Source organism: Lepisosteus oculatus, chromosome 18 (assembly GCF_040954835.1).
Source record: "Lepisosteus oculatus isolate fLepOcu1 chromosome 18, fLepOcu1.hap2, whole genome shotgun sequence".
Classification (NCBI taxonomy): domain Eukaryota; kingdom Metazoa; phylum Chordata; class Actinopteri; order Semionotiformes; family Lepisosteidae; genus Lepisosteus; species Lepisosteus oculatus.
Genome location: NC_090713.1, coordinates 19,521,044 through 19,548,243, shown reverse-complemented (window position 1 = coordinate 19,548,243; position 27,200 = coordinate 19,521,044). Strand labels below are relative to the sequence as shown.

General features: G+C 52.7%; 1 protein-coding gene across 1 annotated transcript; it reads right to left on the bottom strand.

Annotated features, from left to right (window-relative positions):
- Positions 1-904: 904 nt before the first annotated feature.
- On the bottom strand, positions 905-25,792 carry pola2 (polymerase (DNA directed), alpha 2). Its single transcript, XM_069180393.1, has 18 exons — positions 25,467-25,792; positions 22,928-23,052; positions 22,722-22,816; positions 20,620-20,677; positions 19,523-19,632; positions 18,224-18,417; positions 16,544-16,632; positions 15,532-15,687; positions 13,856-13,918; positions 11,303-11,360; positions 10,433-10,557; positions 10,151-10,189; positions 9,080-9,153; positions 8,163-8,271; positions 6,808-6,914; positions 4,966-5,022; positions 3,536-3,662; positions 905-2,174 (listed from the first exon to the last, which is right to left on the bottom strand). Exons 1-18 carry the CDS (start codon positions 25,552-25,554, stop codon positions 2,022-2,024), a joined length of 1,827 nt encoding a protein of 608 aa, XP_069036494.1. The 5' UTR covers positions 25,555-25,792; the 3' UTR covers positions 905-2,021.
- Between the last annotated feature and the right edge of the window lie 1,408 nt (positions 25,793-27,200).

The window sequence follows — 27,200 nt, the reverse complement described above, 5'->3', positions numbered from 1 at the left end:
ACGCCGACACCCTGGATAAGGGCGAAGAGTGCACACGTTTTACGATCATTATTAAAGCTGTGACACAAGTAAATGGCTTAATCCCACTGGTTACAGGCTAACTTCATATTTTTTCCCCACCCAGTGAAAAATAGATTGCGCGTGCTCAGCAGTGGACTGGCGTCCCTGTCCAGGGTGTAGCCTGCCATGTGCCTGTTGCACTATGGGATAGGCTCTGGCTCTCCCCTGCCCCTGAACTGGAAGAAAGGGTTTGAAAATGGATGGATGGATTTTATTATAATAATAAATAATAATAATAATAATTGCTTACACTTATATAGCGCTTTTCTGGACACTCCACTCAAAGCGCTTTACAAGTAATGGGGATCTCCTCCACCACAACCAGTGTGCAGCCCCACCTGGGTGAGGTGCCAGTCCGCTCCCCACACCCCAGCTCTCAGTGGGGAGGAGAGCAGAGTGATGGAGCCAGTTCAGAGAGGGGGGGTTATTAGGAGGCCATGATGGGTAAAGGCCAGGGGGGAAATTTGGCCAGGACACCGGGGTAACACCCCTACTCTTCTCGAGAAACGCCCTGGGATTTTTAATGACCACAGAGAGTCAGGACCTCGGTTTGACGTCTCATCTGAAGGACGGCGCCTGTTTACAGTCTAGTGTCCCCCGTCACTATACTGGGGCATTAGGACCCACACAGACTGCAGGGTGAGCGCCCCCTGCTGGCCCCACTAACACCTCTTCCAGCAGCAGCCTCAGCTTTCCCAGGAGTCTCCCCCTCCAGGTACTGGCCAGGCTCCCACCTGCTGAGCTTCAGCGGGGCTGCCAGTTGTGAGCTGCAGGGTGATATGGCTGCTGCCATATCATATTTTAGACATAAAGCCCAAGAAGAATAAAATAAAGGAGCCTTCAATTCGGACGTGAAAAAATTTATTCGAATCAAAAACGCCGAGCGAAGAAACAGGAGGGCCCGGAGGGGTTTTTTTTCCCCGACAGGTCAGAATCGGCTGGAGGATTTCTATGGGAAGGAAACAACAATTCTGGAAAGGTCGTGTCGGGAACCACGCAGGTCGCTTATGACCCGGCTGAGACTGCTGGGATACCATTGACGCCTCGCCCCCGCCACCTCAGCTCAGACAGACTTGAGAGAGCCGGATCCTTTCGGAGGTGTAATTAAATCGACCGGTTTTGCATTTTCCAGACTTTGCAGACGAAAAATTGGCTACAGGCGTTGAAGAGTCTGCAGGGGTGTTTTTCGCACCCTAGCAGGGTCCCCTCAGACTCCAGGTCCTCCTCTGCAGGCCGTCCTCCCCCACAATCACCTGGGTGCACAACCTGGCAGGCCATCATCTCTCGAAACTCCCACCCTGCGCCATCTTTCCAACCGGTAACAATGATATAAAAAAAAAAAAAAACTGTTTTACCAGTTGCCACCTTTGCTTCTGATAGAAAAGCCCCAAAACAAAAACCGTGAGCTCCAAAAAATTAGCCCGACTCTGGAGTTTCGGCGCATCTCTGTAGTCGGAGATTTTACTTGACCGGCTCCCGAGATTTCATCTCGCGCCTTGGAGCAGCTCCAGAAATATCCCTTCCCGACCGGCACAGAAAATACCTCCTGCTGCCCAACGAGTTCATTGCTCTCTTATCGGGTTCGTTGCTCAGTAGCCCCCGTGAATCAATTTGTACGGTATCCTACCGCACTCAAACCTGTTTCTTGGCCTCATCGGTACTTTAAAGTTAAGTGCTCCTGAATCAACAGGACCACCTGCTGGTGGGATTATCAGTTTTTCTATGCCCCACGGCTGGATCAGCGCTTGAAGACTTTCTTTTGAGGTGAATCCAGAGCTCTCCTCGGCTGTCGGAGAATATTTAGGTCATCGGACGGATGTGAATAAAGTTTTACTGGAACCGTTCGGATAAGATACATGTCATGTATCTTGGACTCTCGCCCCGATGGTAAGGTGAAGGGTTAAGTCTGGCACGGGGGTGGAGGGGGCGTGGCAGAAAGAGGGGGCGTGTCGGAGGCGGGGTCAGATCTTCACCACCTGGCTGGAGAGGCACGGGCTCCGCCTCTCTCCCCCGGCCAATGGGGGGCCGCGCTGAACAAGCAGCCGCCCGTAGGTCCCGCCCACCTGGCCCTTGGTCAGCCTGCCGGGGTTGACGCACACGCAGCCAATCACGTCCTGCGGGGGAGAGAGAGGGGGAGGGTCTTCGGTAAGAGGGGAGCTTAAAGGGGAGAGGCGCACTGTAGGGGGGCCAGTCGAGCTGAAATCGACTCGCTTGGTGCACCTCCTGCAAAGCACTGCAGGACCAATGGAAAACTGATAAATCAGTCCCAATAGTGACCCTGATCTCCCCAGATCCTAAACTTCTTGTGACATAAGAAGGATCACAGCTAAGAGGAGCCATTCGGGTCATCCAGCCCATAGGGCAGTTAATTCATCCCAGGACCACAGCCAGCTGCGTCTCGAAAGAAGCCTTCAGCAAAACGGCTGGGCAGCATGTCCCAGACTCCCACCACCCTTTCAGTACTTCCCTATTCTGAACTTTAAATGCGCATCTGCGTGGCACATCTTTACACAAAGGGTGGTAGGAGTGTGGAACGAGCTGCCCAGATGCCGCTGAAAAGCGGGCTGGATCAGCTGGCGATGAACTTCACGAGAAGCCAGAAAGCTCTCGGATGGGCTCCACGTGCCTGTTCCCACTCTCATGTGCTCCGTTTCAAATGCACAGCTCCAGAGAATCCAGACAATCTGATGTGTTGACTGTGACCTTTCTATAATCTTGACAACCTGAATCAGGCCCCTCATAGTCTTCTCTGTTCAAGACTAAAAAGGATTATGTCCTTCAGCCTGTCAGTGTGGGACACCCCCTTAAGGCTAAAGAGACTCAGTTCCTCCAGCCTGTCAGTGTGGGACAGTCCCTTCAGACTAAAGAGACTCAGTTCCTCCAGCCTGTCAGTGTGGGAAGCTCCCTTCACACTAAAGAGACTCACTTCCCCCAGCCTGTCAGAGTGGGACACTCCCTTCAGACTAAAGAGACTCAGTTCCCCCAGCCTGTCAGTGTGGGACACTCCCTTCAGACTAAAGAGACTCAGTTCCCTCAGCCTGTCAGTGTGGGACACTCCCTTCAGACTAAAGAGACTCAGTTCCTCCAGCCTGCCAGTTTCTCGCGAAGCTTAGGGCCTAACAAATCAGAGTAGAGACTTGAAACATACACAGTGCAACTTTAACCCTTCAAAAAAAGGTACAGACGAATTTCTTATCTCCTAAAATCTGATCACGCGCCGCAGATGCATCACCACCACTGAACATGTAGAAGCTTCTGAAACACCTTTCCAATGTCCCAGGCTCGGTCTGAACGGCGCCCCCTGGTGGTCAGAGCCGCTACCAGCAAGTGCCAGAATTACCGAACACCCCCTCCTGCTCAGGCTGGCACCCCACAGCCCCTCTCCTGCCTGGGGTGGTGAGCACATCCATGTGTGTCTGACAGTGCCAGGGTGGCTCGCAGAGGAAGAGGGGAGGGAGGGCAAGGAGCTCTGTACCTTGACGAAGTAGCGGAGGTCGGAGGGCACGATGAGTACGTCGGGCGTGACGGGCATCTGGCCGTGGGACTGGAAGTGCTCGTAGTCCAGGTTGACGTCCACCGCAGGGGGGTACAGCGGGTAGTAGCTGCGGGCACAGGCAGGTGAGGGGAACTGAAGGAGCCTGGCCGATGCGTGACGGGGGAAGGAAATAAGCGCTGCACAGGGCTCTGAAGCCTATTGATCCCATAACCCCCCGCCCGGAAAATGTTTCAAGTTGGCGTTTTTTTTTACCCACAATGTGTAAAAACCTTGTGACAACGCCCGATTCAAATGAAAAAGAACAATTTCTATCAAGTTGCCACACATCCAGCGTCCTTGCAAAAGTATTCACCCCCCTCACCCTCTGTGTTACAGCACGGAACCATGATGCACTTTAATTTTTCCAATTCTTTTCTGGTTTTGCTTTTGAATTCGTGTCGTGACATGTCTGGATTGGGGGGTTTGGTCGCCCCTCACAGAGCACCATACAGAGTCCAATACATCTGGGCTCCGTGCTGGAACACATACAATGTGAAAAAGTCCAGGGTGGGGAGGGAATACTTTCGCAAGGCACTGTATATAAATAATAATTTAATAATAATAATAATAATTAATTACACTTATATAGCGCTTTTCTGGACACTCCACTCAAAGCGCTTTACAGGTCATGGGGATCCCCTCCACCCCCAGGAGTGTGCAGCCCCACCTGGATGATGCGACGGCAGCCATAGTGCGCCAGAACGCTCCCCACAGCCCAGCTCTCAGTGGGGAGGAGAGCAGAGTAATGTAGCCAATTCATAGAGGGGGATTATTAGGAGGCCATGATTGGTAAGGGCCAATTGGAAATTGACCAGGACACCGGGGTAACACCCCTACTCTTCTCGAGAGACGCCCTGGGATTTTTTAATGACCACAGAGAGTCAGGACCTCGGTTTGACGTCTCATCCGAAGGACGGCGCCTGTTTACAGTCTAGTGTCCCCCTTCACTATACTAGGACCCACACAGACTGCAGGGTGAGCGCCCCCTGCTGGCCCCACTAACACCTCTTCCAGCAGCAGCCTTAGTTTTTCCCAGGAGTCTCCCCTCCAGGTACTGACCAGACTCACACCTGCTTAGCTTCAGTAGGGCTGCCAGTTGTGAGTTGCAGGGTGATATGGCTGCTAGTATTGCTACAGATTTTGCTACACAATCCCACACACATTTTGCTACAAATCTGTTAATTTGTAATAATAATAATAATAATAATAATAATAATGTTATTTTATTATTATTAATAAGATGTTTCCTTTATTTGCACACTCCTAACATTATTCCTGCTACCGATCAGCCGAATGAGGAGTGGCCAAAATATTAGGACCCTCCCAGTCAACACTTGTTGCCAATTTGGGGGTACAGGGTGGCATCTCACCTCCTCTGGGTCAGGATGTGTCTCAGAATGCGGATTAACCGGTCCGATCCAGAAGCACTGCAAGAATCAGAAGAGAGAGAGAGAGAGAGAGAGAAGGACAAGAGTTCAGCACGTCTCTAAAAGACTGGGGGTCCCCCGAACCCCAATTCCAGCCCCTGGGGGCTCCACATCTTCCGGCCAGCACCTAACATGTTGAGCTCCGTCTTGCTTCAGGCCGTATTTAAAACCACCAACGACTTTTCTTCATCGAGACATGATGTTTTCTCCCAGGTTATGGGACTATACTAATGGTTACAACAGAGAGGTGACTATTACTGGCCCACATGGATCGTCGGGCTATTTGCAGCCTAAGGACAGCAGAGACTGCAAAGAGACAAGATCAATTTTACAATCTGGCCTCCTGATCTCCCCTAATTTAGTTGGTGAGGCAATTTCTCGCTCCTCATCCTGACCTGCTGCACAGTGGGTGTTAATAGTGCAAAATGGCTGCTGTGCGTCTCCCAGGTGGGGGCTGCCGGTGCAGAATGAACACTGTGTGTCTCCCAGGTGGGGGCTGCCGGTGCAGAATGAACACTGTGCGTCTCCCAGGTGGGGCTGCTGGTGCAGAATGAACACTGTGTGTCTCCCAGGTGGGGGCTGCTGGGGCAGAATGAACACTGTGTGTCTCCCAGTGGGGTGGCTGCTGGTGCAGAATGAACACTGTGCGTCTCCCAGGTGGGACTGCTGGGGCAGAATAATCACTGTGCGTCTCCCAGGAGGGGGCTGCTGGTGCAGAATGATCACTGTGCGTCTCCCAGGTGGGGGCTGCTGGTGCAGAATGAACACTGTGCGTCTCCCAGGTGGGGGCTGCTGGTGCAGAATGAACACTGTGTGTCTCCCAGGTGGGGGCTGCTGGTGCAGAATGGTCACTGTGCGTCTCCCAGGTGGGGGCTGCTGGTGCAGAATGATCACTGTGTGTCTCCCAGTGGGTGGGCTGCTGGTGCAGAATGATCACTGTGCGTCTCCCAGGTCGGGGCTGCTGGTGCAGAATGATCACTGTGCGTCTCCCAGGTGGGGGCTGCTGGTGCAGAATGAACACTGTGCGTCTCCCAGGTGGGGGCTGCTGGTGCAGAATGATCACTGTGCGTCTCCCAGGTGGGGGCTGCTGGTGCAGAATGAACACTGGGCGTCTCCCAGGTGGAGCTGCTGGTGCAGAATGAACACTGTGTGTCTCCCAGGTGGGGGCTGCTGGTGCAGAATGATCACTGTGCTTCTCCCAGGTGGGGCTGCTGGTGCAGAATGAACACTGTGTGTCTCCCAAATCCTGCCACTCTCTACGTAAAGAACACCATCCCATTTTCTGATCTAAAACATGATGAGGCGCCAGTCCGCTCCCCACACCCCAGCTCTCAGTGGGGAGGAGAGCAGAGTGATGGAGCCAGTTCAGAGAGGGGGGTTATTAGGAGGCCATGATGGGTAAAGGCCAGGGGGGAAATTTGGCCAGGACACCGGGGTAACACCCCTACTCTTCTCGAGAAACACCCTGGGGTTTTTAATGACCACAGAGAGTCAGGACCTCGGTTTGACGTCTCATCCGAAGGATGGCGCCTGTTTACAGTCTAGTGTCCCCGTCACTATACTGGGGCATTAGGACCCACACAGACCGCAGGGTGAGCGCCCCCTACTGGCCCCACTAACACCTCTTCCAGCAGCAGCCTCAGCTTTCCCAGGAGTCTCCCCTCCAGGTACTGGCCAGGCTCCCACCTGCTGAGTCTCCAGTGGGGCTGCCAGCGGGGAGCTGCAGGGTGACAGGGCTGCGATCAGATCTTGGGGGTAAAGGAGATACCCCCAGGCGTCCCTCACCTGCTGATCTCCTCTGCTCCCATGTGGAAGAGGATGTCGGTAGAGGTCAGACCGAACGTCACGCCATCGATCAGCAAAGTGCAGGGGTCAGAGACGAAGGTCACCCGCTGAAACACACACACACAGGAAACCATTACCAGCTGCCCGGACAGTTCAAGTTCATCGTCATTATACCCATACGCAGGTACATGGTAAAACAAAATGCTATTTAGCTAGCTCTCAAGACAGTAAGAAGTACAAAAAAAATCCCAACAACTATACAATTGTATGAGAAAAGAAAGACAGAGACAACAGGCAGTGTGCAAACACAACATCAGACGTGCAAAATCGTACATCAAGTTAAGTTCCTGGGAGTTAACATCTCAGAGGACTTAACCTAGACCCACCACACCAACACCGTGGTCAGACCAGCACGACAGCGCCTGTTCTTTCTTCGTAGGCTAAAGACGTTTGGAATGCCATCACATATCCAGGCCAACTGCTACAGGTGCACTATTGAGAACATCCTGACTGGTTGCATCACTGCCCGGAATGGGAACTGCTCCGCCCAGGATCACAAAGTACTACAGAGGGTGGTGAGGTCAGCGCACCTCATCATCACCGGCTGTAAGCTACCAGAGATAATAATCATAATAATAATAATTGCTTACACTTATATAGCGCTTTTCTGGACCCTCCACTCAAAGCGCTTTATAGGTCATGGGGATCCCCTCCACCCCCAGCAGTGTGTACCCCCACCTCAGTGGGGAGGAGAGCAGAGTGATGGAGCCAGTTCAGAGAGGGGGGTTATTAGGAGGCCATGATGGGTAAAGGCCAGGGGGGAAATTTGGCCAGGACACCGGGGTAACACCCCTACTCTTCTCGAGAAACGCCCTGGGATTTTTAATGACCACAGAGAGTCAGGACCTCGGTTTGACGTCTCATCCGAAGGACAGCGCCTGTTTACAGTCTAGTGTCCCCTGTCACTATACTGGGGCATCAGGACCCACACGGACCGCAGGGTGAGCGCCCCCTGCTGGCCCCACTAACACCTCTTCCAGCAGCAACCTTAGTTTTTCCCAGGAGTCTCCCCTCCAGGTACTGACCAGGCTCACACCTGCTTAGCTTCAGTGGGCTGCCAGTGGTGAGTTGCAGGGTGATATGGCTGCTGGCGTGTTTTACAAAGAGCTCCTGTCCTGTTTGCTGGTTTTCTGTGCTTGAATGGACAGGACTGGTCCACCACTGGACACACAACGGTCCCAGCACAGCGCTAGTCCTCAGGGACATGTCAGCCCACCAAGAAAGCAATGAACCACTAGATATTGGAACAGGGGCCTCACACACCGCATGCTAATTCAGAGATGAAAGCTGCTCACCTCTCTGTCCTCCTTGCTGAGGTCTGGGACGCTGAAGGGGGGCTGTGGGTAGACGAAGTGGTGATGGATGTCCCGCAGAGAGGGCACAATCACCAGGTGAGTGTTGACACTGTCAAGGAGAGAGCAAGAGAGTGCAAGACCCAATCAATCAATCCCCCAGTCGAGGAGAGAGCGAGAGTGTTCAAGACCCAATCAATCAATCCCACCATCAGAGAGAGAGCGAGTGTGCAAGACCCAATCAATCATTCCCCCCCCATCAGATAGAGAGCAAGTGTTCAAGACCCAATCAATCAATCCCACCATCAGAGAAAGAGCGAGTGTGCAAGACCCAATCAATTACTCCCACAGTTAAGGAGAGAGTGAGAGTGTGCAAGACCCAATCAATCAATCCCACCATCAGAGAGAGAGCGAGTGTGCAAGACCCAATCAGTCAATCCCACCGTCAGATAGGGGGAGAGGGTGCAAGACCCAATCAATCAATCGCCCTCTCACAAAGGGAGAGCGAGAATGTTCAGGACAATTAAAGCAGTAAAGCAGTAGCAGATCAGGCCTTTTTCCTTAGCTTTCTGTGCACTGGAAAAGAAGCATCTTCTAATGCACCCCGCGTGACGCTTCATGCCAAGGCACATGAAAACGAGTCCAGCGCACTTGACCTCGCAGGTCACTTGATTGCTGGAGCAGGGCGACTCGTGAACCCATGGAAGCCAGTAGCTCACCTGGCCAATGCAGTGCGCCAATTCAGACAGCCCTAAGGGCGTTCTATCCCCTGCCATGTAATGCCGGCTTCCCAGGGGCAAGACAGTGACACCCCTGAGTCTTCGGCCCTCCTGGCTGACAGGACACAGAGGGCAGGTGGGAAGAGGGCCCCCTAGAGGAGAAGCCGGGCGCCACCACCCAACTCCCACCACCTCACCCACCTTCTAGTGCCCTCCACGATGCTCCTCAGACAGCTCCGGAACGCCTCTTCGAAGGTGCCCGTCAGCTGGCACTTCTGTGGCGGGACAACAGAGAGAGACCGCTGAGACCGCCGGCATCACGACCCACCACCCCCCCCTCCCGCCAGGGTCCCGGGTGCGAACACTCACTACCTCTGAGCCAGATCGGGACCAGACAGCACATGACTGCCCACAGGTGGAGCGAGCTGGTACGTCAGCTCACAGATGAGCTTTCTTTACCAATTGATCTAGCCAGCAGTAGTACCGCCCTGCAGCTCACTGCTGGAGACTCAGCAGGTGGGAGCCTGGTCAGTACCTGGAGGGGGAGACTCCTGGGAAAGCTGAGGCTGCTGCTGGAAGAGGTGTTAGTGGGGCCAGCAGGGGGCGCTCACCCTGCGGTCTGTGTGGGTCCTGATGCCCCAGTATAGTGAAGGGGGACACTAGACTGTAAACAGGCGCCGTCCTTCGGATGAGACGTCAAACCGAGGTCCTGACTCTCTGGGGTCATTAAAAATCCCAGGGTGTTTCTCGAGAAGAGTAGGGGTGTTACCCCAGTGTCCTGGCCAAATTTCCCCCCCTGGCCTTTACCCATCATGGCCTCCTAATAACCCCCCCTCTCTGAACTGGCTCCATCACTCTGCTCTCCTCCCCACTGAGAGCTGGGGTGTGGGGAGCGGACTGGCGCCTCATCCAGGCGGGGGTACACACTGCTGGGGGTGGAGGGGGGATCCCCAGGACCTGGAAAGAGCTCTGAGTGGAGGGTCCAGAAAGGCGCTATATAACTGTCAGGATTATTCTATCTGCAGACAGGGCGACTCGTCGGGGGGGAACCTGATCAGAGGGTTTCGAAAGGCGTGGGAGCTCACGATGGGTATAGACTCTTCCCTGCAACACAAACTTGCCCAGGGTTGGCCTAAGTCCACCGAACTCTCTCTCGGTTTATTATTCTGAACCGCCTACAAGATGGATCGTGTGCGTGAGTGCTGGTCTGGCAAATGCCCATCAACGGACGCAGCGGGAGAGAAATCGGGAAAGAACCGAGCAGAACCTCACCTCCACTTGCTCGTGCTTGGAATCCAGGAAAGGGCCGAGCTGCACCAGAGAAAGAGAGAGAGAGAGAGGAGAGCACGTCAGTAAGTGCGCATTGCAGCCCAGCAAACACTGGAAGGGAAGGACGATGCTGGTAAGACTCTCTTGCACGCCCCCTGCTGGAGAAAGCCCACATCTGCTCCCCCGGCAGGGATCAGCGGAGAGGAACACCTGCCGGGTCAAGGGTCAAGGGTCACAAGTCAGGGGTCAAGGGTCACGGGTCAAAGAAAACGCGCGGACCCTCACCAGCACACAGACGTCGGGCCGGTCCCTCTTGATGGTGTCGATCAGGTCCAGCAGGGGCTCGTAGCTCAGGCTGTCCGAGGGGGTGTAAGGTCCGCAGGCCACCAGGACCATCCGCGGCCCGGGTTCTGGAAGAGGAGGGGCAGAGGCGATCACCACAGCACGGGGGGGATGGGGGTTAACGCGGCTCTGCCACCGCGCGGCGCGGGCCAGTGCGGTCTCCCATTCTCGTGACCTCTCCCCCCCCCGGCCTTCAATGGCGGTCAGGACGATGGAGGTCTCTCCTACTGTGATGGAGACTGGGGGGCTGATTCCAGCCGAGGCAGGCCAAGGAAAGCTCTCGCCAACGGCTGGAGCGCCAGCGACGGTCTGCTCACGGGGTGATGGGATGGCCAGAGGGGGGTTTGCAATTCATGAGCACTTCCCCGAGACGGATCCATCACGTCAAGAGCAGACCGAGCGGAAAACGGTTCAGAGCCGAGACCCCTGAATCCTCAAGCATTCCTGACAGAGAACTGGACCCCTGGAGACGAGGATGAGACCCCCTGCGATAGTGGACACCCCTGAATCCTCAGCCCCGACAGACTGCTTGATTTAGACCCCTAGAAATGAGGATGAGACCCCCTGTGATAGTGGACACCCCTGAATCCACAGCCCAGACAGACTGCTTGAATTAGACCCCTAGAGACGAGGATGAGACCCCCTGTGACAGTGGACACCCCTGAATCCTCAGCCCAGACAGACTGCTTGAATTAGACCCCTAGAGACGAGGATGAGACCCCACTGTGACAGTGGACACCGTGACAGACCAGGCACAGTGCTCACAGTGACAGATACCCAGGGCCTCCCGAACTCAATAAAAGGGCAGTTCACCTTTGGGTAGGTCCTCCTCCGCAGGCTCCTCAGGACTGTGGAACGGCAGTGGGAGACCCTGACAATCCAGAGACAGAAGGAGAGAGACAGTGCGCTCTAGTCGGGCTGAATTAAATCGGAATCAGGTTAGCCCTCACACTGGCTGGCTCTCTCAAGCAACCTGACTAAGACTAAGACTAAGACTAAGACTAAGACTAAGACTGCTGGCTACAGTCCCTTTAAGTACTTTGTTTTCAGCGCTAAACCAGGGATGCGCTGGAACGGAACCTGTGCCTGTTAGAAGCTAACAGTTAAGCCCTCACGAAGCGTCTGGCTGTTCTCTGCTCCCACCACTCTCTGCGTAAAGAAGCGAGTGGTTCGTCGGGCTTACACGCACTTCCCCGTAGTTCCCCCCTCCTCTTGTGCCCGGCGGTCCGTGATGAAATCAAAGCGACTGATTTTTTATATAGCGCCTGTAGCGGCGAGGCTTATTAATAAGGCAGAATTAAGTGTTTCTGAGCTTCCCAAATGAGGCCCCATTTCTCTGTTCATCTCTGTGGTGCAGCCACAGAGAAACCATGCAGGGTGATTTAAGGTCCTAGGACAGCTCCCAAAGGGGGATGCACTTAGCTAAGCCTGGCTATCATGATCAATGGTTATCCATTGGCGCCTATCTGTCTAGGGAGTGCGAGTTGGACATCTGGACTGCATTACTAAGTGTCAGGACTAAGTGACTCATATCTCACCTTGATCAACCAATCAGGGACTGGTAGGGCCGAGTAACCCACGTGGGACTCTGATGCCCATGGAACTTTCAGCCAATCAATGAGCTGAAGTTCCTCCAGGTAAAAACAGGCAACACAGAGAGCCTGAGAGATTCAGAAAGGGAGATTCAACAAGATTCAGTAAGATTCTGGAGAGGATTCTGTGGACTGTTCAAAAGGGAATTCAAAGGAGAATTCCAGGGCAGGACGGCCCAGGAGCAGAAGGCTCCCAAGGGCAGGACATTCTCGCAGCGCGCCTCCTGACCATCCTGAGACTCAGCCCGGACAACCACGGAACGGCCAGTGTGTCCGAGTGCCAGAACTTTCCTTTGTTCTAAGAGTCTAGAGTGGAGGTTGCCAGAGAGTAACCAGCAGCAGGCCTCGTGAACAGGTCGGAACTGTGGACAGCTGAATCACTATTCAGAACTAGCTCTTCATCGGGAACGAACCGGTCCTCTTCCTGACTTGCTGGGACCCACAGTCATCTTTTCTCCTGTGCACAAACTTTGCTAGTTAAAGCCAACAATGAGCATCAGCAGCGCACCGTCGCAAGCCGCACAGCACAGCCTGGCACGGAGCCAGAGAGCGCGGATTGGACAGCAACAGCCTGCAACTGTTTCTTTGTGCCCGCAGGAGATCTGAATCCCCAGAGATTGGATGAGTATTCAACTTCACTGCATTACAGCTAGAGAATTCAATTGTTATCCCAACCAGTTGATATCAATTTAATTCCTAAGAGTTATGTACTTGTTTGAGTATCTAATGTAGAAGTTATAACTAAGTTCATTTACGAAACGGTCTTAATGAATGATATACTGAACGTATGTCCTATTGATGTGTAACACTTTGTAACTGACTGAATATATACCTTTTGTACTCTGATAACCCTCTCGATAAGATCTGTTAGTTTTATATGCATATTCTATGTATTAATAAATGTATCCTCGTGTATTAGTACCTGTGTGTGCGCGTTGTTTGAGTTATGTCGCATGGTTGGATTCTAAAGCCATCAAAAGAATCAACTTTGTGATTTACTGCTACAATTAATAATTGTCTCAGTAAATGCCCAAACCCTACAGAACTGGTGCCTTCAGAGAGCCACTATGATTACATATTTGGCGTCCCTGAACCGGTTTTCCCTACACGCCTTTCACAACAAGGTTGCGCCAAGGCGCTTAAAATCGACGAGCGGCTGCAGCCGACCGATTCGACTGCCGACCCCCTGAGCTGCTCAGGCTGCGGAGAGTTTTGTGAATCCTGGCTTTTCCCTTTAAACCGCGTCACAGGAGCGGCTCTCCTACGCTAGCGCTCAAAAACGCGCACAGCTCACTCCCGGCCTGGCACACACACACACAGCCTGCCGGACCCTCGCCCCGGCAGCCCTCGAAGGAGTTTGAGCCGGTCGGATCCGCGGCAAGACGGATCCTGCAGAGATCCGGTCAGTAGGAACCCGGGTCTGTTTTGGGAGCCCTCAAGACCCGTTCTGCTGTTGTGCGCGTTCCCAGCTGGCCACGCTTCTCCAGGGTCTCTCGACCGGAGGTGTCACTCATCTAGAATCTACTCTAGATTCAGCAACATGACAGGGAACAGGGGTCTTAGCTAATTAACGGTCTTGGTTCAATGCCCAGGGCTGACCTAACTGCCCAATTTTCTGACCTGGTTTACAGGGTGTAGGGCACCAAAGCTGTTACTGAGCGATCGTAAACTGCTTTTGCCCAGAAATTTCGCTCATCTTCAAGAATGGCTGTGGGGAAACGAGGCGGGGGGGCGAGGTTAAGCTGTTGACTCTCTAGTCTTGTCTGTTACTCACCTGGTACAGCTTGGAGACCACCAGCCTCGTGCCTGTCGTGTTGATTCCCTCCAACACGACCACCTAGGAGGGAGAGAGGAAGGACGGCGATCGATTTCGGAGGATAAGCTTTTGGCGGGAACCCCCCCTTGTGCTGCGTGAGGCAAGCGGTAGAATTAACTCTGGTTTAAAATCTCACTTGAGTTGCACTGCCCCATCTCGCGTCCCTACACAAGTGAGAACGGGGGGGCATTTCGTTACGCAAAGAGTGGCAGGAGCGTGGAACAAGCTGCCCCGCCACATTATTAAAGAGAATGCCCTGGCCTCTTTCCGGAAAACGGCTGGACACGATCCTTGAATCGTGACGGGGGAGGGACAGCCCTGTACACAAAGGGCGGCGGGGGCGTGGAACAAGCCGCCCCGCCACGTTATGAAAGCCGGTACCCTGGCTACTTTCAAGAAATGGTGTGATAAGAGCCTTATAACGGGCGGCACCTCTCTACACAAAGGGTGGTGGGAGAGTGGAACAAGCTACCAACAAACAAACAGGAAACAGCTAGTTGAGACCAAGGAAATACTGACTACCATACAAGCTTGATGGGCTGAATTTTTTTCCTGACAAAACAAACATTTAGCTCCACCAGACTCTGTCACAGCTTTTCCCCCCACAGGCTGTCTGGCTTCTCAACACCCTGCTACCTACTGGCATCCTCTCCAATTCCAACCCCCAGCTTCTCTCTCCCTGTCTGTGTGTCTCATGGAGAGCAACCTGGGGTCTGCGAATTATACGGCCGATAAAGTGAGCTGATCTCTGTGCTGCTAAATAAGCAGACTGCTGGCACATATCAACATAGAAATAAGAAAAGTGGGATTTCATGACAGTAATATTGGAAATCTGAAAGGGAAGCAGGGTGGTGCAGTTGTTAGCATTACTGCTTTGCACCACTGGAGACCTGAGCTCAATTCCTGGAGTGCTGTGTGTGTGGAGTTTGCATGTTCTCCCCACTTTTTATCGGGGTTTCTCCTGGGAGCTCCAGTTTACCTCCCACAGTCTTAAGACTTGCTGCGGGGTGAATTCTGGGAGAATCGGCCCTGGCGTGAGTATGTCTGTGTGCGTCCTGTGATGGACTGGCGTCCTGTCCAGGGTGTACCCTGCCTTGCACCTGTTGCTTGCTGGGATAGACTGCAGGTCCCCCACAATACAAATGGCCGACCCTGCGCTCTGACCCCCAGCTTCTCTCTCCCTGTCTGTGTGTCTCCTGGAGAGCAAGCTGGGGTCTGCGAAAAGACACATTCCTAATGCAAGAAATTGTATAGGGCTGATAAAGTGATCTGATCTTATCTATGTCAGTGTCTTGTCTGCTTTTCTTAGTACCACCATCCACAGTCTCCTCTGTTTATTGTAATTGTGTTTTATCTTGTGTATTCTTCTTATTTATTGTTGTTGTCATTCTGTAAAGCGCTTTGAGAAGCCACCTTTAAAGGCGCTATATAAAATAGTTTATTATTATATTACACTAAAACTTGAACCTGAAGTCATGCCATCTCTACGATGTTCCGAAAGTTCTTAAAAAGGGGGGGGGGGGGGCTCTCTCCCTTATCATTCCGAACAAGTAGACGCCGGGGCTGGATTTGCACATGGAAAGAGCCCGTTCCCGAGCAGCACGGAGAGGAAGGGCGGGCGGGCGGGCGCTCACCTGGCCGGGGAAGAGGGAATACTCCCGGAGCTCGGACAGCTCCAGCGGCACCCGGCCCCCGCTGGAGTGCTCCAGATCCCCCTCCAGGACCACCGACTGGGCGTTCAGCTTCCCGTTGCTGTCGCAGCCCACCTGGCCCAGCACCGTCACCGTGTCCTGGGGGGCGAGAGCGGGGGATCGTGGGATTGAGCGACACAGCGCAGGGGTAAGGTGGCCATTTCAGAACCCGGATGAGAAATGAATGGTTTAGAACTCAAATGCTATTATTATTATTATTATTATTATTATTATTATTATTAATTCCTTAAACACACTACTATAGCGCCTTTCTGGACCCTCCATGTGCAGGGGCTCTGTACAGGATCCCCTCCACCCCCAGCAGTGTGTACCCCCACCTGGATGAGGCGCCAGTCCGCTCCCCACACCCCAGCTCTCAGTGGGGAGGAGAGCAGAGTGATGGAGCCAGTTCAGAGAGGGGGGTTATTAGGAGGCCATGATGGGTAAAGGCCAGGGGGGAAATTTGGCCAGGACACCGGGGTAACACCCCTAACTCTTCTCGAGAAACGCCCTGGGATTTTTAATGACCACAGAGAGTCAGGACCTCAGTTTTATGTCTCATCTGAAGGAAGGCACCTTTTCTACAATATAGCATCCCCGTCACTATACTGGGGCATTAGGACCCACACAGACCGCAGGGTGAGCGCCCCCTGCTGGCCCCACTAACACCTCTTCCAGCAGCAACCTTAGTTTTTCCCAGGAGTCTCCCCTCCAGGTACTGACCAGGCTCACACCTGCTGAGTCTCCAGTGGGGCTGCCAGCGGTGAGCTGCAGGGCGATACGGCTGCAGACGACGCTTTAACAGTCTGAATAACGGGCGTTTGAAAGGCCATTCGCCTTTCCTTGACAAACAGCAGCACAACGAAAGAATCTGGAGTGGCACAGTCTTCTGAAGACGGATCAAGGGATGAAACTCAGGGGGGCCGACGATCGAGAGAGCAGGAGAGAGCCGTACCTGCGCAGGAAGACGGACAGAGGAGAACTCCTCGATGTTGAAGTGCGCTCTCAGCTCCTCTCCCAGCTCCTCGATCTTGTCCAGCAGCACTGAGAGACAGAAGGCAGAGGACAGCGCTATAACACACACACCGACGGGGACAAACCAACTCCCACCTCCAGAACGGGGAGCGCACAGAGGGGCAGAGCCTCTCCAATAAACCTGTCAGGAGAGCAACTGCGGAGGTCCTACTGCCAGATCAAACGCCGAGCAGCAGGATTCTTTTTAGAAGGGTATTTATTCGTCTCAAGTTTTCGAAACCAAAACACTATGACAACATAAGTAACCCCCCCTCCCCCCCCCAGCCCTATTTAAAAATGGTATCTCCCTCCGATTTAAAGCTACAAGACCCTACTTTTAAAAGTGCTACATAAAATCATTTTTAAAAATGATTAGTTCCACTCAAGAACAGGACAGCTGTGAGGGAGAAACTACTGTGCAGTAAAGGTCAGACAAGCAGCACTCCAGAACAGGAATCAACTGCCTGTGCCTCTCGCCTGCGACTTAAAAACCAGCCCTCTAAGAGAAAGCGATGATCTCATCAAGTTCCTTTCTTGGAAACTGCCTGTCTGTGGACGTATGAAAAAGAACTGAATGTTCTGATTATCGTTTACATCGTCTGCACACAAGAAACCGCCAAAAGGTCAAACAGAATGATAGGACATGGAGTTCGAAGAAGGTTAAAATGATATCAAAACACTAGTCAGGCCTTATTTAGAATACTGTGTATGTATTTGGTCATGTTTCTGCGCTGGAAGGCCAGATTAAAGTAACAAGACTAGGTTCAGGGCTGAAGGGAGTGTCCCACATTAACAGGCTGAGGGAACTGAGTCTCTTTAGTCTGAAGGGAGTGCCCCACACTGCCAGGCTGGAGGAACTGAGTCTCTTTAGTCTGAAGGGAGTGCCCCACACTGCCAGGCTGGAGGAACTGAGTCTCTTTAGTCTGAAGGGAGTGTCCCACACTGACAGGCTGGAGGAACTGAGTCTCTTTAGTCTGAAGGGAGTATCCCCACACTGCCAGGCTGGAGGAACTGGGTCCCTTTAGTCTGAAGGGAGTGTCCCACACTGACAGGCTGGGGGAACTGAGTCCCTTTAGACTGAAGGGAGTAGCCCACACTGTCAGGCTGAAGGAACTGAGTCTCTTTAGTCTGATGGCAGTGTCCCACACTGACAGGATGAAGGAACTGAGTCTCTTTAGTCTGAAGGGAGCGTCCCACACTGACAGGCTGAGGGAACTGAGTCTCTTTAGTCTGAAGTCCCACACTAGGAACAAACTCTGAAACACGAACCCAGACGACACACATAGAAGCTACACGGAGCACATTTCAAACCCAGAATGGGGGAGGGGGGGGCACTTCTTTACACAAAGGATGGTGGGAGTGTGGAACAAGCTGCCCAGCCACGCTGTTGAGGCCGAGACTCAGGTTTCCTTCCAGACGAGGAGATTCTTAGGTCAATCCGTGAATTTAGCTCGATGGATCAACGGACCTCCCCTCACCTGTAACCTCTGATATGCGAGAGCCCCAATGTGTGCTGCCCCAGCTCCCAGATCTTCTATTCTGGGGGTGTCGGGGCCCCTAGTAGGGCTAACTGACGGCGCAAAGCACGACCGCCCACCAGGTGGCGCCGATCCAGACTCACCATCCCGGATATCCCGGAGCTTCTGGAACATGAACTTGTAGGGGTGGGTGAGGGGCCCCTCGGCCCCCCCCAGGGGCCTCACCGCGACCCTCGGGCCCCCCCTGCCCGACCAGGAAGCGCCCTCCACCGCGCCGAGCGAGGCCACCACGTCCCCGCGGCCTGCGCGGGCGCCGTACTTCTGGGAGGAGGCCACACTGCGGGGAAGAGAGGATTCTAATAATAACAACTCCTTACACTTATATAGCGCCTTTCTGGACCCTCCGCTCAGAGCTCTGTACGGGTCATGGGGATCCCCTCCACCCCCACCAGGGTGCAGCCCCACCTGGATGAGGCGCCAGTCCGCTCCCCACACCCCAGCTCTCAGTGAGGAGTAGAGTGATGGAGCCAGTTCAGAGAGGGGGGTTATTAGGAGGCCATGATGGGTAAAGGCCAGGGGGGAAATTTGGCCAGGACACCGGGGTGACACCCCTACTCTTCTCGAGAGACACCCTGGGGTTTTTAATGACCACAGAGAGTCAGGACCTCGGTTTGACGTCTCATCTGAAGGACGGCGCCTGTTTACAGTCTAGTGTCCCCCGTCACTATACTGGGGCATCAGGACCCACACAGACCGCAGGGTGAGCGCCCCCTGCTGGCCCCACTAACACCTCTTCCAGTAGCAACCTTAGTTTGTGTGTGTGTGTGTGTGTGTGTGTGTGTGTTCAGGACTATGTGAGTGAGTGAGTGTTTCAGGGCTCTCAGAACTGTCTGACCGAGTGGGTGTGTGTGTCTCATATCACCCTGCAACTCCCCACTGGCAGCCCCAGTGAAGCTCAGCAGGTGGGAGCCCGGTCAGTACCTGGAGGGGAGACTCCTGGGAAAAACTAAGGTTGCTGCTGGAAGTGTAAGTGTAAGTGTAAGCAATTATTATTATTATTATTATTATTATTATTATTAACCAGGCTATCAGGGTTTCCCGCCATTATCGCTGCTTGTTTTTTTTCAACCTGTTCTGTACTTAACGACGCTAGAGCCACCCTCTTCAGATCAAGTCCTTAACTCGCTGGAGGTTGGAAGCCCGTTTGAAAATATAAACGAAAAAGGGACAACGGAAATAATCATTTCAGCCCTAATGGGCACTTTTAAGGGCATTTTATCCAGCTGGCATCGGCTGGCTCCTCCTCTTGTGCCATAGAGAATTGCCGCAGAACTGGGAAATGGCCTGCGTTGTGTTAATTTTCATTTCATCCCATCCATCGCCGGCCACAGATATCCGGATCTGTGGAAAAGTTTGCGGCGTCGAACCCGAGTCTGCCCTACCTGGGGGAGAAGCTGGCGGGAGAGAGCAGGGCCCGCGGGCTGGGCAGCGCCGGCAGGCTCCTCTTGGAGCGCGGGTTCTCTGGAGTGGAGAGGGGGCGCTTCTGAGAGCCCTGAAACACACACACACACACGGTCAGACAGTCCTGAGAGCCCTGACACACACACACACACACACACGGTCAGATAGTCCCGAGAGCCTTGAAACACACACACACACACACACACACACACACGGTCAGACAGTCCTGAGAGCCCTGAAACACACACACACACTCGGTCAGACAGTCCTGAGAGCCCTGACACACACACACACACACACACACACACACACACACACACACACACACACACACACACACACACGGTCAGATAGTCCCGAGAGCCTTGAAACACACACACACACACACACACACTCGGTCAGACAGTCCTGAGAGCCATGACACACACACACACACGGTCAGACAGTCCTGAGAGCCCTGACACACACACACGGTCAGACAGTCCTGAGAGCCCTGACACACACACACACACACACAGTCAGACAGTCCTGAGAGCCCTGAAACACACACACACACACACACACACACACACACATAGTCCTGAGAGCCCTAAAACACACACACTCACAAAGTCCTGAAACACACACACACTCTGTCAGATAGTCCTGAGAGTCCTAAAACACACACACACACACACACACACACACTCGGTCAGATAGTCCTGAGAGTCCTGAAACACACACACACACTCGGTCAGATAGTTCTCAGAGCCCTGACATACACGTGTGTTCTGCAATACAGATGTGCTCCAGTGTGTCCAGCTTGTTCCAGACACCCTCTACTCTTCATGTAAAGATGGAGCGTGTCTGAACAGGCAGACTTCACCTCCAAATACACTGACGTCCTGCACCAGCTAGAAAAATGTTTTGAAAAGATGCTGTAGCCTGAAAAGAATGATACCAACACATAAACGGTCCCTTCTATGCCTTACGACAAATATGCGGTTCGGGATCCAGGTGTTGGCACCTGAATCAAAGGATCAATAACGACACCAATGACAATCTCGTGGGTGCTCCCTATGTTTGCCTGGACTCTCACCTTCGCTGGGGTGGAATAATAATCCATGAGGCTTTCATCTTCTTCTTCTGCCTGGATCCTGGCATCCAAAGTTAAAGAAAATGCAGATCTTGCCCTGCACAAACTCTCAGGAACGGGTCTTTGCACAAACACACTCCCCTCTCAACGTAAAGGGTAGCGGGTGTCTGGAACAGCGATGGAGCTTCGTCACCGGACCGGAAGATCAAAAAAGTGACAATCCGTTCATCTGTTCAAGACTCCCGCCACTCTTGGGGTAAAGTAGCCCCTCCCGCTTGGGGCGGACACCAAACTCAAAGGCACAGATCTTTTAAAAAATCGCGAGTCCAAATAAAATGCAGTGTTTTTCTCCACTCTGCCCTCTGATCGCTTGTCTGGGAGGAACACACCCAAGCAGTTTTCATTATCTGGGCGTTTTTCTGTCCGGGGCTGTGATAGCGTGTCTCAGTCCCTCTGCTCCCGACAGATTTTTGCCTGGACTCCAGTGGCAGAGGCAGAGTGATTTTCCGGGAGGATCCTGAAATTGTCGCCTTTCGATCGCTCAAGGGGAACCGTAGTCCCAGTTTTTCACACCGGTTACTTTCTCTCGTGACAAAATAAAATGAGTTCTAGAACATGTTGACAAATTCCGAATGCAGCACAAAACCGTGAATTTAGGGAAAGTACTGCAAGTCGCCACATTGGCGAGAGCTCATGAGAACTGCGACGTGAAGCGGCCCTTCCTGCTCACTAGTCCCCGTACTGACTAATGCACTGAGATGCGAAGCGGCCCTTCCTGCTCACTAGTCCCTGTACTGACTGATGTACCGAGATGTGAAGCGGCCCTTCCTGCTCACTAGTCCCTGTACTGACTGATGTACCGAGATGTGAAGCGGCCCTTCCTGCTCACTAGTCCCTGTACTGACTGATGTCCTGAGATGTGAAGCGGCCCTTCCTGCTCACTAGTCCCTGTACTGACTAATGTACTGAGATGTGAATCAGCCCTTCCTGCTCACTAGTCCCTGTACTGACTAATGCACTGAGATGTACGAGTGAATAAGTCCAGGTTGTGCAGCAGACATTTCACCACAGAAATGTTCCAGCGTGATCCGCAGGCAGAGTTCACCAGTGAGTAGTATTTGCCAGTGAAACCGTCTGGAAGAGGAGAGCAGTATTTCTACTGGATCAGAAGAGCTGGACTCACAAGCCTACTTGTTCACAGGGTCACAGGGCCGCTTCACCTCACCGGAAGTCCTGCTGCCTCGTTCTGAATCGCAGACCTGGAAACGTCCTCTCGTTTGTGATGTCAACTGGAGGTTTTACAAGCCACTGTGTCCAACTGACTTTCATTGTGGTTTGAGAGGCAATCATCAGCCCTGACTCCTTCTAACCCTGAAATCTAAAAACAGCGTTACAGCTGCCCTTTGAACACTGAGCGCCGGAAGACTGCGGCGCAGGCCAACTGCACTAGTTCTTCACTCTCCTGAGAGAAAAGGGACGAGCTCGCTGTCCTAGATGCCCCCGCATCTGACTGGTATAATAATAATAATTGCTTACACTTCTATAGCGCTTTTCTGGACACTCCACTCAAAGCGCTTTACAGGTCATGGGGATCCCCTCCACCCCCAGCAGTGTGTACCCCCACCTGGATGAGGCGCCAGTCCGCTCCCCACACCCCAGCTCTCAGTGGGGAGGAGAGCAGAGTGATGGAGCCAGTTCAGAGAGGGGGGTTATTAGGAGGCCATGATGGGTAAAGGCCAGGGGGGTAAATTTGGCCAGGACACCGGGGTAACACCCCTACTCTTCTCGAGAAACGCCCTGGGATTTTCCTGCCTAGAAAACTGGATGAGCTCTGGCTCAAATACGAACCACCTACTGAAATGATGAAGCATAGCCTGGTGGCCCTCAGCAAATTCTGACCAATCCCATTCAACTGCCCAACACCATCCAAACCTACTGATGACTCAGCAAACTCTGATAAATCCTGTTCAACTAGCCAACTCCATCCAAGACTGTTGATGACTCGGCAAATCCCCATAACCAATTCAGCTGGCCAAATGAAAGGATCATTTAACCCGGAGACCCCGGATCTCCCTAGAAAGGCTGCCGCCTGGCTGGAAGGATACATCTCCTGCAGCGAGTGCAAGTCCCTGGGCTTGTCCAGACGCAGGTCCTTCTTGGCCAGGCTGGGCCGCGACTTGGAGGTCCTCTTGTTCAGCACCTGGGAGGCAGGGAGAGAACGGACACACGTCACGCCCAGGAGCTGCCCTCTCCCCTCTCCTCAAGGGGTGTGGACTTCGCCGACAGCGCGCACAGGCGGGGGTCCGCTCACCTCATGCTCGAAGACTTCCAGGTTCTCCAAGCTGAGGGTCAGGCCGCTCTTGGTCGTGCTGAAGGCCACCCACTCCAGGACGATAGTGTCCGCCTGCAGGCGGTGACAGATGCATTGCTCCAGCACTGAGAGAGACAGAGAGAACAGGCAGATGAGCCACTACAGACGCCATACTGTCTCCCCACTGCATCATGGGAAATACACTGCTCCAGCACTGAGAGAGACAGAGAGAGAACAGACAGGTGAGCCACTACAGACGCCATACTGTCTCCCCACTGCATCATGGGAAATACACTGCTCCAGCACTGAGAGAGACAGAGAGAACAGGCAGATGAGCCACTACAGACGTCAAACTGTCTCCCCACTGCATCATGGGAAATACACTGCTCCAGCACTGAGAGAGACAGAGAGAGAACAGGCAGGTGAGCCACTACAGACGCCATACTGTCTCCCCACTGCATCATGGGAAATACACTGCTCCAGCACTGAGAGAGAACAGACAGGTGAGCCACTACAGACGCCATACTGTCTCCCCACTGCATCATGGGAAATACACTGCTCCAGCACTGAGAGAGTTGGAGAGAACAGACAGGTGAGCCACTACAGATGCCATACTGTCTCCCCACTGCATCATGGGAAATACACTGCTCCAGCACTGAGAGAGACAGAGAGAGAACAGACAGGTGAGCCACTACAGACGTCATTCTGTCTCCCAACTGCATCATGGGAAATACACTGCTCCAGCCCTGAGAGAGACTGAGAGAACAGACAGGTGAGCCACTACAGACACCATAATGTCTCCCCACTGCATCATGGGAAATACACTGCTCCAGCACTGAGAGAGACCGAGAGAACAGACAGGTGAGCCACTACAGACACCATACTGTCTCCCCACTGCATCATGGGAAATACACTGCTCCAGCACTGAGAGAGAACAGACAGGTGAGCCACTACAGACGCCATACTGTCTCCCCACTGCATCATGGGAAATACACTGCTCCAGCACTGAGAGAGACAGAGAGAGAACAGACAGGTGAGCCACTACAGACACCATACTGTCTCCCCACTGCATCATGGGAAATACACTGCTCCAGCACTGAGAGAGAACAGACAGGTGAGCCACTACAGACACCATACTGTCTCCCCACTGCATCATGGGAAATACACTGCTCCAGCACTGAGAGAGAACAGACAGGTGAGCCACTACAGACACCATACTGTCTCCCCACTGCATCATGGGAAATACACTGCTCCAGCACTGAGAGAGAACAGACAGGTGAGCCACTACAGACACCATACTGTCTCCCCACTGCATCATGGGAAATACACTGCTCCAGCACTGAGAGAGAACAGACAGGTGAGCCACTACAGACACCATACTGTCTCCCCACTGCATCATGGGAAATACACTGCTCCAACACCGAGAGAGAACAGATAGGTGAGCCACTACAGAAGCCATACTGTCTCCCCACTGCATCATGGGAAATACACTGCTCCAACACCGAGAGAGAACAGATAGGTGAGCCACTACAGAAGCCATACTGTCTCCCCACTGCATCATGGGAAATACACTGCTCCAGCACTGAGAGAGACAAGAGAACAGGCAGGTGAGCCACTACAGACGCCATACTGTCTCCCCACTGCATCATGGGAAATACACTGCTCCAGCACTGAGAGAGAACAGACAGGTGAGCCACTACAGACACCATACTGTCTCCCCACTGCATCATGGGAAATACACTGCTCCAACACCGAGAGAGAACAGATAGGTGAGCCACTACAGAAGCCATACTGTCTCCCCACTGCATCATGGGAAATACACTGCTCCAGCACTATATTTTTAACTGACTGAAGCCTAATGTATTGCTGGCAGTATTGCTTTCAGTCAGAAGTTTCCAGTTATGACATCGATGCTGTCGGACGGCGAAGAGAAAAGCTGTCCCTGTTTCAGGCACAGGCACTCGCTCAGAGGGCGCCTCAGTCCCATGGAGAAAAAAAAAACTTTCTGGACGGAGTCGCACACTCCTATGAAAAAAAGAGCCCAATACTGACATTTGTTTGAAAGAAAACGATGTTAAGTTTCAGCCCCATCGGAAGCAATACTAAAACATCATCCGTCATCAATTTAATTATAATAACGTATAACGGCCCGTTATTTCATACACAAAATGCAGCGGTCTGGGAAGACTCCTCTGCTTGAGCATTTTTAAAACTGGATGTAAAAAACATGAAAGCGGTGCGGACGTGATCTTTATTTTATGTGTTCCAACTTTTTCTATAATTTGAATTTATTTGGTCCTATGTGCCCCCCACCGGCGATGTTTTTGTCTTGAAATGTGACTTGCTTGTATTCTAATCGTTGTGATTGCTTATGCATCAATATTTTTTTTTAAAAAAACGACTCCCCCGCACCCCGAGCAACGAGAGGGGGGTTTAACTGCGGGTGAGAGGTCAAACACCCCCCCCCCCCCCAAAAATGCGCAGCGATCTAGCAAGATCACCCCATAACTGGACCCAGCAATGAAGACGAATCGCTCACGTCTGTCCAGCACCGCCGATCCCTCGCCGCAGTCGATATCGAAGGTCTTCAGCTCCGTGTCGATGCTCTCGGCCGTGACGGCTGCCATCTTCCGCCCGGCTGCAGGGCGCCCAGCTCGGCTGCGAGTATCCGGACCCTGACGGGGGCGATTCTCCGCGCCGTTTGCAGGGAGGCGACCGCTCACGACCTGCGCTGAGTCTGCGAATTACAGCCTGTTTCTGGAATCGTTTTTTTTTGCAATGCTCCTTCTTACAAACCCAGCTGCACCGTCCTCTCTCTTTTTTTTCTTGCCGCGAAAAGAGAATCTCCCGCCGGCGTCGTCACGCTTTACGACAACCTCCCCTAGCAACCAATCAGAACGCCGCGCTTCCGGCGTGGCCCAGACCATCGATATAAGACGCCTAGATAGGTAAAAGACTCGGTGGGCGAATCCAACGGCCATATTGCTTAGGTACGGTTTTTTTTTAAATGCTTTCTAACCATTAACAAAACATAATAACAATAATAATAATAATAATTGCTTACACTTATATAGGGCTTTTCTGGACACTCCCCACACACCAGCTCTCAGTGGGGAGGAGAGCAGAGTGATGGAGCCAGTTCAGAGAGGGGGGTTATTAGGAGGCCATGATGGGAAAAGGCCAGGGGGGAAATTTGGCCAGGATGCCAAATGGAGATTTAACTAAATAAAATATTGTATGCATACATTTTAAGAATAGTTCTTTACTAAACTATTCGTAAGATTAAGATTAAAGATTAAGATTCGTAAGACTCCCAGCAATACTTTCATGGTGTCTCCATCACCTCCACCCCTCAGACTTCACTCCTCTGACTCTGATCTCCTGTCTGTCCCCCCCCAAGCTCGTCTACACTCTGGGGGCGACAGGGTCTTCTCCTGCTGCGCCCCAGAGCTCTGGAGTTCTGTCCCCAAGGATATCACAGCCACCTTCTCTAAACTCCCTCAAATCCAGACTCCATTCTTTCTCCGTTATCAGAAGGACTTTATGTCATTGGCATCTGTGCCTGCTTCTTCTACTGCATTCTAAACCCTTGTTTTTAACTGAGCTGATTTCATAATCAGTTGTCTTCATGATCTTTTTCCCCATCTCAATTTCCCAGTGTATTTCCCATGATGCAGTGGGGAGACAGTATGGCGTCTGTAGTGGCTCACCTGTCTGTTCTCTCTCCATCTCTCAGTGCTGGAGCAGTGTATTTCCCATGATTCAGTGGGGTGACAGTATGACGTCTGTAGTGGCTCACCTGTCTGTTCTCTCTCTGTCTCTCTCAGTGCTGGAGCAGTGTATTTCCCATGATGCAGTGGGGAGACAGTATGACGTCTGTAGTGGCTCACCTGTCTGTCCTCTCTCTGTCTCTCAGTGCTGGAGCAGTGTATTTCCCATGATGCAGTGGGGAGACAGTATGGCGTCTGTAGTGGCTCACCTGTCTGTTCTCTCTCGGTGTTGGAGCAGTGTATTTCCCATGATGCAGTGGGGAGACAGTATGACGTCTGTAGTGGCTCACCTGTCTGTCCTCTCTTAGTGCTGGAGCAGTGTATTTCCCATGATGTGGTGGGGAGACAGTATGGCGTCTGTAGTGGCTCACCTGTCTGTTCTCTCTGTCTCTCTCAGTGTTGGAGCAGTGTATTTCCCATGATGCAGTGGGGAGACAGTATGACGTCTGTAGTGGCTCACCTGCCTGTTCTCTGTCTCTCTCAGTGCTGGAGCAGTGTATTTC

Bases quoted from the DNA above. Each gene is read 5' to 3' on its own strand.
- pola2 (XM_069180393.1), bottom strand. From the start codon at position 25,554: ATGGCAGCCGTCACGGCCGAGAGCATCGACACGGAGCTGAAGACCTTC. The intron at 13,919-15,531 runs GTGAGCGCCCGC...TCTCCCTCCTAG, and splicing joins ATTCCCTCTTCCCCGGCCAG to GTGGTCGTGTTGGAGGGAAT. The intron at 11,361-13,855 runs GTGAGTAACAGA...CTGGATTGTCAG, and splicing joins TGGTCTCCAAGCTGTACCAG to GGTCTCCCACTGCCGTTCCA.